At 45.0% G+C, this 12638-nt stretch overlaps 1 protein-coding gene across 1 annotated transcript; it reads left to right on the forward strand.

Annotated features, from left to right (window-relative positions):
* Positions 1 to 5434: 5434 nt before the first annotated feature.
* On the forward strand, positions 5435 to 7912 carry LOC311302956 (zona pellucida sperm-binding protein 3-like). The gene is made up of 8 exons (XM_084429125.1): positions 5435 to 6017; positions 6589 to 6707; positions 6785 to 6888; positions 6982 to 7159; positions 7302 to 7419; positions 7498 to 7580; positions 7664 to 7755; positions 7828 to 7912. Exons 1-8 carry the CDS (start codon positions 5472 to 5474, stop codon positions 7896 to 7898), a joined length of 1311 nt encoding a protein of 436 aa, XP_084285251.1. The 5' UTR covers positions 5435 to 5471; the 3' UTR covers positions 7899 to 7912.
* The last annotated feature ends 4726 nt before the right edge of the window (positions 7913 to 12638 follow it).

A 12638-nucleotide genomic window follows, 5' to 3' on the forward strand; every position in this document is an offset into this window, starting at 1 on the left:
ATTTGATCTGAGGCTGTGGCTGAAGTCAGTTGTAGTTCTTGTGTTTCTGCTCGTCTCTTTTTTCTGTTCTCTTCTTTCTTTCAGTGATTCTTTTTGTTAACAGGCTTATTAAGGCTGAGATGACTTCATATTTAATATACACAGATTTTGTGGCTCAGATAAGGTCCAGTTCTGGTTTATTTCTTTGCTCTTGGCTGAGATGTGGCATTGCTATGGCCTGCTTGTGGCCCAGATCTGGCAAACAGGAGTGGCCCACCCAAGTGCCGTAATTCCACGCTGCATGTGGGCCAGATCATCTTTCCACGTGTGCCAGATGTGGGCCGGATCTGGGCCGACACAATGTTGCTATGTGGGGACTGTTCACTTGCTGCCTAATATATCCAACCCCTTGACAGGTGCCATTGTACCGATATAATCAATGTTATTATCTTCATCTGTCAGTGGTTTTAATGTTGTGGCTTATCAGTGTATATTAAATATTTATATATATATATATATATATATATATATATATTATATCCGGCTAATTTCCCCTTTTCAAGGTATTCTCAAGCTAAATGTTTGTAAATTCTTCATATTAATCATAATTGTCCGTCCATCCTCAGCTGCACAAGCAATTTTTATTTTTTTATCAAACAAAAAATGCCTGGCTCAGTGAGTGTTCACTTAAACAGTAGGTTTTGTCTTTACCCTCATGTTGTGTTCGAGCCATTTTGACCCGGAGGGGATTTTCTTTTCCCCAAAAATGCTAGTTAACATTATCGCATTGGACTAAAACTACTGACTTGACTCACTGAAAAAAGCATTATTTGAGGATAAATCTGTCAATATACAACAAAATATGGAAAAATGTGCACTGTTTATCACACTAGCGTACTTTAATGTTTAACCAGGAAAGTTGTTTTGAAATGCTTTTATCTTTTACAAAATGGAACTTTGTCACACTTTTCAGTCAAAAATGACCGGCCTACAAAAACTAGCCTATAAATCTCTTGTTATGGTATTACCACCAAATATCACATTTAATCTTTTTGCCATCTTGTTCTCTTTCAATTAGGTTTTGTATTTATTTTTTAAATAAATGATTGATCTGAGCTTATATTGCAAAAAAATTACCATCCATTGAAAATGAATGGGGGAGATCAAAAATAAGAGAAACATTAAATGTTCAGGAGCATGTTCATCATGTTCACATACAATATGTACACGTGTGCTTGCCAATATAAAGGCCTCGGACCTGTGCATGTGTGGATACAGCCACACTCATGCTCACACACACACACACACACACACACACACACACACACACACACACACACACACACACACACACGTTCATGTACAAAAACTATTTTAAATATTACAGCTATAGGTGGAGACAGAGCACTCACCACACACCAGCTATAGGTGGAGACAGTTCTCTCACCACTCACCAGCTATAGGTGGAGACAGAGCACTCACCACACACCAGCTTTAGGTGGAGACAGAGCGCTCACCACACACCAGCTATAGATGGAGACAGTTTTGACACCACACACCAGCTATAGGTGGAGACAGTGCTCTCACCACACACCAGCTTTAGGTGGAGACAGAGCGCTCACCACACACCAGCTATAGATGGAGACAGTTTTGACACCACACACCAGCTATAGGTGGAGACAGTGCTCTCACCACACACCGCTATAGGTGGAGTCAGTGCTCTCACCACACACCAGCTATAGGTGGAGACAGTGCTCACTCATCAGCTATAGGTGGAGACAGTGCTCTCACCACACACCAGCTATAGGTGGAGACAGTGCTCACTCATCAGCTATAGGTGGAGACAGTGCTCTCACCACACACCAGCTATAGGTGGAGACAGTGCTCTCACCACACACCAGCTATAGGTGGAGACAATGCTCTCACCACTCACCAGCTATAGGTGGAGACAGAGCACTCACCACACACCAGCTATAGGTGGAGACAGTGCTCTCACCACACACCAGCTATAGGTGGAGACAGTGCTCTCACCACACACCAGCTATAGGTGGAGACAATGCTCTCACCACACACCAGCTATAGGTGGAGACAGTGCTCTCACCACACACCAGCTATGGGTGGAGACAGTGCTCTCACCACACACCAGCTATAGGTGGAGACAGTGCTCTCACCACACACCAGCTATAGGTGGAGACAGTGCTCTCACCACACACCAGCTATAGGTGGAGACAGTGCTCTCACCACACACCAGCTATAGGTGGAGACAATGCTCTCACCACTCACCAGCTATAGGTGGAGACAGAGCACTCACCACAGACCAGCTATAGATGGAGACAGTGCTCTCACCACACACCAGCTATAGGTGGAGACAGTGCTCTCACCACACACCAGCTATAGGTGGAGACAATGCTCTCACCACACACCAGCTATAGGTGGAGACAGTGCTCTCACCACACACCAGCTATAGATGGAGACAGTGCTCTCACCACACACCAGCTATAGGTGGAGACAGTGCTCTCACCACACACCAGCTATAGGTGGAGACAGTGCTCACTCACCAGCTATAGGTGGAGACAGTGCTCTCACCACACACCGGCTATAGGTGGAGACAGAGCTCTCACCACACACCAGCTATAGGTGGAGACAGAGCTATCACCACACACCAGCTATAGGTGGAGACAGTGCTCTCACCACTCACCACTCACCAGTTATAGGTGGAGACAGAGCGCTCACCACTCACCAGCTATAGGTGGAGACAGAGCACTCACCACACACCAGCTTTAGGTGGAGACAGAGCGCTCACCACACACCAGCTATAGATGGAGACAGTTTTGACACCACACACCAGCTATAGGTGGAGACAGTGCTCTCACCACACACCAGCTTTAGGTGGAGACAGAGCGCTCACCACACACCAGCTATAGATGGAGACAGTTTTGACACCACACACCAGCTATAGGTGGAGACAGTGCTCTCACCACACACCGCTATAGGTGGAGTCAGTGCTCTCACCACACACCAGCTATAGGTGGAGACAGTGCTCACTCATCAGCTATAGGTGGAGACAGTGCTCTCACCACACACCAGCTATAGGTGGAGACAGTGCTCACTCATCAGCTATAGGTGGAGACAGTGCTCTCACCACACACCAGCTATAGGTGGAGACAGTGCTCTCACCACACACCAGCTATAGGTGGAGACAATGCTCTCACCACTCACCAGCTATAGGTGGAGACAGAGCACTCACCACACACCAGCTATAGGTGGAGACAGTGCTCTCACCACACACCAGCTATAGGTGGAGACAGTGCTCTCACCACACACCAGCTATAGGTGGAGACAATGCTCTCACCACACACCAGCTATAGCTGGAGACAGTGCTCTCACCACACACCAGCTATGGGTGGAGACAGTGCTCTCACCACACACCAGCTATAGGTGGAGACAGTGCTCTCACCACACACCAGCTATAGGTGGAGACAGTGCTCTCACCACACACCAGCTATAGGTGGAGACAGTGCTCTCACCACACACCAGCTATAGGTGGAGACAATGCTCTCACCACTCACCAGCTATAGGTGGAGACAGAGCACTCACCACAGACCAGCTATAGATGGAGACAGTGCTCTCACCACACACCAGCTATAGGTGGAGACAGTGCTCTCACCACACACCAGCTATAGGTGGAGACAATGCTCTCACCACACACCAGCTATAGGTGGAGACAGTGCTCTCACCACACACCAGCTATAGATGGAGACAGTGCTCTCACCACACACCAGCTATAGGTGGAGACAGTGCTCTCACCACACACCAGCTATAGGTGGAGACAGTGCTCACTCACCAGCTATAGGTGGAGACAGTGCTCTCACCACACACCGGCTATAGGTGGAGACAGAGCTCTCACCACACACCAGCTATAGGTGGAGACAGAGCTATCACCACACACCAGCTATAGGTGGAGACAGTGCTCTCACCACTCACCACTCACCAGTTATAGGTGGAGACAGAGCGCTCACCACTCACCAGCTATAGGTGGAGACAGTGCTCACTCATCAGCTATAGGTGGAGACAGTGCTCACTCATCAGCTATAGGTGGAGACAGTGCTCACTCATCAGCTATAGGTGGGGACAGTGCTCTCACCACACACCAGCTATAGGTGGAGACAGTGCTCACTCATCAGCTATAGGTGGAGACAGTGCTCTCACACACACACCAGCTATAGGTGGAGACAGATCTCTCACCACACACATCAGCTATAGGTGGAGACAGTGCTCTCACACACACACACCAGCTATAGGTGGAGACAGAGCTCTCACCACACACCAGCTAAGAACAGAACAGCAAAGTATCATAGGAAAATCCTGAAGGAACCAGCAGCGACTTGGTCTTCTGGGTTCTGGTGTCATACCTGCAACACTCTATAGACTGAACACATAATACGTATGCGCATAATGTAATTTTGCACAAATTCACATTTTTGTTATAAGACAATAATGGTATACTTTTCAAAAACGTGCACTTTGAAATTAATTTTCAAAAGTTCGCTTTTTTAGGCCCCAATACGCTCTTGTCATATAAAAGAACAATGCATACGTTTTTTATTGAAAATTGTGTAATGTAAATGCCCCCTCAATGTGATAAGAGAGACAAAGTGCCTGTGCAAAAATCCACACTTGATGTCCTGACGACACGTGCATGTGACAGGAAGTAATCGTATCGCATCATGCATCATGTTTGGGAACTTATTCTAACCCTAACCCTACCAGTCTACGAATACTGTACTAACACTCTAATGAGAGTTAGTAGCCATGTAGGTGTTACGTTACATATAGTCAACAGAATGTGTTAAAGGGACCATAAAAATAAAGTGAAACTGAAAACATTCCACTGTAAGTTAAATTAATGAGATATGACACATAACTTGGTAGTAAAACAAAGTGTTGTACATGTTATTGGTGCAAAGATGTAAGAGTATATTTTGTACAACATTTGCAACTGCATTTCATCACTTAATATAAGCATCAGAATTTTTTTATTGTCTTTTGTTACATAGGGATTATTGAACAGACATGTATACGTTTATTTTAAAATGCAAAGTACTTGAAATCAAAATGTGTAAATAAAGCTATGTAAACGTGCATTTTTGCAACACTAAAAGTGTGTCCCATTGGTCAAAATCAAAAGTTCTACACACACTTGCGGTCTTCAAGCCCACTTGAACACTTTGATCAAAGACCGGAAATACTGTAGGTCATGTAAGTAGACAAGTGGTCAAGAACAAAGACGTCAAGTGTGGTTATTTGGACAGGCCCATAAAAAATGTGCAGAGTGGTGCGTCCCCAAGATGCATACACTTTACAGGTCCAGAGGAGAATCTAGGATAATCAATTAAGGTAATAGGGGTGGAGCCACCTTAACTCAAAGCTGTACAAAATGGCAAAGCCAAGCACTGGTGTGTGTTGTGGTGCTTGTGATAAGGTTTGTTAGGATGGTGTTCCTGAAAGTTGTCTTAGTGGTGGTTGTGATTGTAACATTTGATCTGCCTGATGTCTTGGGAAGTTTGAGGTCCGGTCATAGTCCAAGAAGCATGGGGCCAAAATTAGATCCAGCTTCCAGAAGTCCTGCCCTTTCTCCTCTAGGGCTCTGGAACCCTTTGCAAGTGGCTTCTGAGTTTCAGAGTCCTTTGGGTCCCGTCTCCAAAAGCCTTGCGCAAGATCCTTTTGGCCTTCAGGAGAAGCAGCTGTTGCAGGGTCCAGTGAAACCTTTGGATTGGAGGTTTCCCATTGCTCCTGAGGTGCAGAGCGAGTTGGCGGTGGACTTCCAGTTGAGGCAACCTGTGACTCCCAGCAGCGTAGCGGTTCAATGTGGCGAGAACCGGGTTCTTGTAGAGGTCCAGCAGGACCTTTACAGCAATGGCCAGTTGATCCAGCCAACGGGTCTGTCTTTAGGTGGATGTCCTGTTGTTGGTCAGGATCCTGTGTCAAGAGTGCTCATCTTTGAGTATGAATTACAGGACTGCAACAGTGTGCTGATGGTAAGAACTCATACATCTTAATGGGTTATTTGTTGTGGCAGAGAACTTTCAAGGGAAGTCAGTTCACTTGGTTTTACAATGCCAGGGCAGCTGAGATCAAGTTCTATCTATATAGGTGACCTTGAGTGTCCAGAAAGGCTGTAAAATGTTAATATAAAATAACATTATTATTATTATTATTATTATTATTAGTTTGAATGGGTAAATCCTGAATTTTAGAGCTACTTGCCTTAAGTAACCCTTCAAACCAACATCTGATGTAAAACACCCCATAAATGGTATGAAAAGAGCTTAAGAAATAAGAAACAAATCTTGTGCCTTAATAGTTGAAGCAGTTTTTACCCTGGAATAGTCTATGCATGTTCAATCTCCAAAACATTGATCTCTGGCAACACCGGAGCTTCTGAGGGCATCTGTGTTGATGTGAATTTACTAATTGGTGATTTGCTCTTTAGGAACTCCACCATATTGCAAAGTGCACCTTCTCCCATTCACAGCAATATGAGTGCACTATCTTGGTGTATGTCAAGTCTTTGGGATGACCCTCTTGGTAACCACAATCTTTTTACAGATGAATGAGGATGAGCTTGTCTACACCTTCTCTCTTACCTACACCCCTGAGGCGCTTGCAGGTACTCCAATTACCCGGGCTGATGGTGCAATTGTTGGTGTTCAATGCCATTATCAAAGGTAAGTGATCTTTGTGACTTTCTGCACTTTCTCATGAAACTGGGAGACCATTTAATGGGTACTTTCATGAACTGCAGGCTCCAAAATGTAAGCAGTGATGCCTTTAGGCCAACATGGGTCCCTTATGCCTCAACAGAGGCAGGTCAAGAAGTCCTGCTTTTCTCCCTGAAGATCATGATGGGTTGGTACAGGTTTTTTCAACAAAATGAGCCGTTACCCTTGCTATTGTGGCTGTGGCTAAAGTGTTTTTTTTTTTTTTTTTTTGTGTGTGTAGATGACTGGTCCTATCAGAGGCCTTCATACATCTATTTCCTGGGTGGCGTTATTAACATCGAGGCATCTGTGAAGCAGTACAATCATGTGCCTCTGCGTGTGTTTGTGGACCGCTGTGTGGCCACTCAAGTACCTGATGTGAACTCTCTTCCGAGATATTCCTTCATTGAGAATTATGGGTAAGGTCATGGCCCTTGATGCGGTAGGACTGTTTAAATTGCTTTTTGTAACCACTTTGTCACAGAGTCATGGGTAAAGTCTAGTTGCTTGATGCTCTGCAGTTGACATTCATGAGTTGCTTGTTGTGATTTTTGTCGTCAGGTGCTTTGTGGATGCCAAAACTACAGCTTCCAGCTCCCACTTCATGCCTCGGTCTCAGGTTGACAAGATCCAGTTCCAGCTGGAGGCATTTATGTTCCAGGAGGGCAACAGTCCTTCTGTATGTACTATGAATATGAGTTAATTTGACTTCTCCTCCCGTCTGCTTCGGTTTTGTCTTACGTGTCACCCCTTACAGATCTACATAACGTGTATTCTGAAGGCAACTATTGCTTCTGCACCCAGTGACGCTCAGCGCAAATCCTGTTCCTTTTCCAATGGGTACGTGTTTTTATTTTTATTTATTTATTTTTTTACCTTGATTTTTCTCATGCTGAAGGTTCCATGTCTTTGTTTTATTGCAGGTGGTTTGCTGCTGATGGTAATGACCAAGTTTGTGGTTGCTGTGACTCAACATGTGGTCCGGATGGTGAATTTGCTGCTTCTCCCTATGGAGGTTGGTAGCTTTTGCTCTTTCTAAGGTATCTTTTGGTTCAAGTGCTCTAACTTGGCTTTTTCTTCTCTCTAGGCATTCAGTGGGAAGGCAAGGCCTCACTTGGTCCTGTAATAGTTCAAGGGCAAAAGACAGGTTCTCAATAAAACTGACAAATCAATCCTTGATTGTATCTGACTTGTCATTTTGCTTCATGTCTGGTTTAACTGCTTTTGACTTGGAAAATGTGGTGAAACTGATAGTCCTACTGTACAAGTCAAGTCCCATTTAGCATGCAAACATTGGCTTCCAGAAGTTAATAACTTGTGTCAGGATTTACAGCGTTGTTGAGAATAATGGCTTCAGACAATAGATTCACGAGTGTGAGCTACACTACACAATACCAACACATCAGTTTTTAGCAGAAATGGCAATTCCCCAGTTGTATGAAGTTAAGCGAGACGTTCTGCTGTCAGTCTTCTGCATAGCTGAATAAGTTAAATTTAAGTTGTTACAGTTTTTGCTTTTATGGAATTTTAGTTTATTTTAGTCATTGAGCATTGTTGAGACCCTTCAGTGTCACTATAATTGTCATTTCAGTTATTGAGGCAGAGACTTTCAAAGCAGAAGGAAGAGGCTTTTATTTTTGTTTATCACAACTGTTATGGCACTGGTTATTCAATAAAAATATATTACTGTAAACTCTGCTCAAAATAAATTTAAATTCCAAATTGATCCGTATCGTGATGTTGATACACAGCTCTATTTAACACCCATGAAAGCTATCCATTTGATAAGTTTCTTCATAGTGGAAGAGGGTTCTGCAGTGTAAACGATTCTGTGGAACTAGATTATCATCCCATTTATATAATAAATCTGTGTGGACATTTTCTTTGGTTCATGAATGTTTATTTTAAACCATGAGGAGATGAAGTGGCTTCCAAACATCTGGGCCAGGTTTCCAAATTCAAGTAGCTTTAAGCCCACCTAATTATACTGTGTCTATTTATTCTGGGTGTTTTTTTGTTTTATTCTGGGTGTTTTACCATGCCATGTAAAAGGTCTGATCAAACCACTGAGGGAAGAGAAAAAAGAGGGTGGAATATGGATCAGGAGATTGAAAAATATTTAGGAATTTTGGCACAATCTGGTGCTTTCCATTCTGTGACAGTTGAGCAAAAAAATAAAGATGGGGTCTGAAAGTTGCATTAGATGGTCAGTTTGTGTGTAAATGTGCACTTTTGACAAAACATTTGTTTCTAGCAAGATATTCCTATTGTAGAAATTATATATTTGCTTAGTTTTCACCAAAGCTCTTTCTATTTTGCTGTAGATCATTAAACCGTTACGCTGCCTCAGAAGTCTGTCTGAAATCAGTTTCGACCTGTAAAGTCATTGCCTACAGTGCAGCGAGGGGACGAGTCAATGTCTACGCAGCCAACATGTGCTGTTCTAGGGATCCTTCAAGACAGGTTTCCAGCCATCACTATTTGGCTCTTGTGAAAGTCACTCAGATCATCTCGCTTGCCCATTTTTCCTGCTTCTAACACAAAATTCAAGAACTGACTGTTCACTTGCTGCCTAATATATCCATTGTACCTGTAACGAGGCGTCACTCGAATTGGAATCCATCAGCAAGCTTCTATTAAAATCATGGACAAACAGGCAATGGTCAGATTCCAGCAAACACAGCAACGTAGGACAGACACAGTTGTGTTCGAAAAGCAGGCAGGAGATCAGGGCAGGTGGAGAACAATCACAGATAAGTAACAAAGCAGATAGTCCAAAAGGCAGGCGGCAGAGAATCATTAACATGGAACAGACTGGGTCACAACAGGTAGGCAATACAGAAATAAACGCTCAGAAATGCAAACCATAGTAATACAAGACTTCGCAAGGAAGAGTGGTGGAGAGACAGTTTATATAGGTCCAAGATTGAGCTACAGCTGAGCAACGTAATCAGTGCCAGGTACGAGGCTGATGGGAAATGTAGTGTGTGATTGAAAAGTCAATATTCGGGTGAGGGAGCCCTCTGATGGTCAAAGGAGGGAATCACGGAGTTTGTCTCTGTGACAGAGCCCCCTCCCTCCGAGCGACTCCTGGCGCGAGGAGACAAGCGACGCCGGGTTCTCCCATGTGGTCGAGGGGCCAGCCTCTCCGGATGGGTTCGGTGGAATTCCTCCATGAGATTGGGGTGGAGTATATCGTTAGTGTTGACCCAAGAATGCTCCTCTGGACCGTACCCCTCCCAATCGACCAGATACTGGAGAATTCTTCCCCGGCGTCTGGAGTCCAGCAGTTCTCTGTCCTGGTAAGCCTCCTCGCCCTCCACCATGATGGGTAGGGGACCCTGACCACCGGACACCCCCTCCCCCTCCTCATTAGAACCAACAGCGGGCTTGAGCAGAGATACATGGAAGTGGGGGAAATACGATAATAATTAGGCAGGGCAAGGCGGAACGAAACAGGTGTGATTTGACGGATAATTTGGAATGGACCCATGTACCTGGGACTGAGTTTCTTGCAAGGAAGCCGAAGACCTAAGTCTCTTGTGGACAGCCACACCCATTGACCAGAACGGTACTCAGGACCGGGACGACGATGACGATCAGAATGTGAGCCTGATTCCATGTCTCCTCACTTCAACGTAACCAGTCATTCACTGCCGGGACATTAGTGGGTTCTCCAGACCAAGGTAATAGAGGCGGTTGAAATCCTAAAATGCATTGAAAGGGGTTCAGTCTTGTAGCTGCCTTTTGGATGGAATTCTGGGCATACTCAGCCCATATTAGGAAGCGACTCAAATCATTCTGATGCTGATTACAGTATGATCGAAGGAACCGGATGAGCTCTTGGTTTAGTCTTTCAGCTTGACCGTTGGATTGAGGATGGTATCCAGACGTAAGACTGACATTGATATCAAGTGACTTGAAGAATGCAGACCAGAGTCTCGACGTAAATTGAGGGCCTCGATCGGAAACAATATCCTCTGGTAATCCATAGAATTGGAACACCAAGTGGCATAGGTGTTCAGCTGTCTGCAGGGCGGTAGGTAGCTTAGGTAGAGGTATGAGGCAGCAGACCTTGGAGAATCTGTCTATGACAGTGAGAATTGTGGTGTGACCGTTGGAGACTGGTAGATCTGTAACAAAGTCGATGGCAATGTGGGACCAGGGGCGTTGTGGAAGGGGAAGAGGTTGCAGCAGGCCGGCCGGTAGTTGTCTTGATGGTTTCTGTGTATTGCAGGTTTGACATTGGTGGACAAACATGGTGGTATCTTTGCACAGGGATGGCCACCAGAATCGGTTCTCTAGGAGATGGATAGTGGCAGTAATACCAGGGTGACCAGAGCTGGGCAGAGAATGTACCTGTTCTAGGACTCGAATTCTGAGGGTTTCAGGTACGAAGACTTTATTAGGTGGACATTCAGCTGGAATTTGGACCTGAGCGTTGGCCTGTTCAATTTCAGTCATAATATCCCACTGGACGGGAGCAACAATGAGGTCGGGAGGCAGAATTGTTTCAGGATGTTGGGGAAATTGATTGAGCTCATACTGTCTGGAAAGAGCATCCGCCTTTGTGTTCTTGGACCCAGGACGATCCGTGACCACAAAGTTGAAGCGGGTGAAGAACAGAGACCAGTGAGCTTGCCTGGGGTTGAGTCTTTTGGCTGTTCGTAAGTATTCCAGATTCTTATGATCAGTTAGGACTGTAAATGGATGAGTAGAACCCTCTAACCAGTGATGCCATTCCTCAAAAGCTGCCTTTATGGCCAAAAGCTCCCTACATTGGGAGGGACGTTGGGGAAACGTTGTTTGAGTTGTTCAAAAGACTGGGTGGCTGCATCTGACCAGTTGAGACGGTTGGCTCCTCTCTTTATCATAGACGTTAGGGGGTCGGCAACAGAGCTAAAGTTTCTAATAAAACGTCGATAGAAGTTGGCGAACCCCAAAAAGCATTGGGAGTTCTGTCAAAGTTGCAGGCTGTGGCCAATCAAGACCTGCCCTGACCTTGCTCTCATCCATGGCGACTCCTTCCGGACTGATTATGTAAACCAAGAATGCAGTTGAAGTTTTGTGAAATTCGCACTTCTTCACCTTGGCATATAGTTTATGCTGAATGAGTCGTCTGAGTACAGCTCTGACTTGTTGGATGTGTTCTTCAAGAGTGTCTGAATAGATCAAGATATCATCAATGTATACAATTACAGTCTTGTGGAGCATGTCCCTGAACACGTTGTTGATGAAAGACGGAAGGACTGTTGACCAGGCCAAACTAAGTATGCCCAGTACTTGTAGAAAAAGCAGTCTTCCATTCATCCCCCTCTCGTATCTGAATCAGATAGTACGCACTGCGTAGGTCCAGCTTGGTGTAGTATCTGGCAGTACAAAGTTGTTCCAGTGCTGCAGGAACCAGAGGTAGGGGATATCGGAACTTAACAGTCAATTCATTCAAAGCACGATAATCAATGCATGGTCGAAGGCCGCCGTCTTTCTTTTGAACGAAGAAGAATCCTGCAGAAGCGGGGGATGTAGAAGGTCGTATTAAGCCTTTTGCCAATTCCTCCTCGATGTACTTCTTCATGAATTCGGATGCTGAGAGAGGGGACAAATACGAACCTTGGGGGTGTTGAACCAGTATTCCTCTGGCAGGTTAAAATCAAGGGATTTCTCTTCTGAGACATTAATGGACTGGACCGGCAGAAGTGAGACGTGGGCGAGACATTCGGTACTTATTCCACTGGGAGATCTGACCTTCCCTCCAGGAGACGTGAGGATTATGCCTGCGAAGCCAGGGTAAACCAAGGATGACAGGTGTATGAGGTGTGGGAAGGATGTAGAATTGAATCTTCTCTGAGTGAAGTATTCCAGTCTGCATCAAGAGCTCTTGACTGATGAATAAAACTT

This window comes from Rutilus rutilus, assembly GCF_951802725.1.
Source record: "Rutilus rutilus genome assembly, chromosome: 13".
Classification (NCBI taxonomy): domain Eukaryota; kingdom Metazoa; phylum Chordata; class Actinopteri; order Cypriniformes; family Leuciscidae; genus Rutilus; species Rutilus rutilus.

Bases quoted from the DNA above. Each gene is read 5' to 3' on its own strand.
- LOC311302956 (XM_084429125.1), top strand. From the start codon at position 5,472: ATGGTGTTCCTGAAAGTTGTCTTAGTGGTGGTTGTGATTGTAACATTT. The intron at 6,889-6,981 runs GTTGGTACAGGT...TTGTGTGTGTAG, and splicing joins CTCCCTGAAGATCATGATGG to ATGACTGGTCCTATCAGAGG. The intron at 7,581-7,663 runs GTACGTGTTTTT...GTTTTATTGCAG, and splicing joins TCCTGTTCCTTTTCCAATGG to GTGGTTTGCTGCTGATGGTA.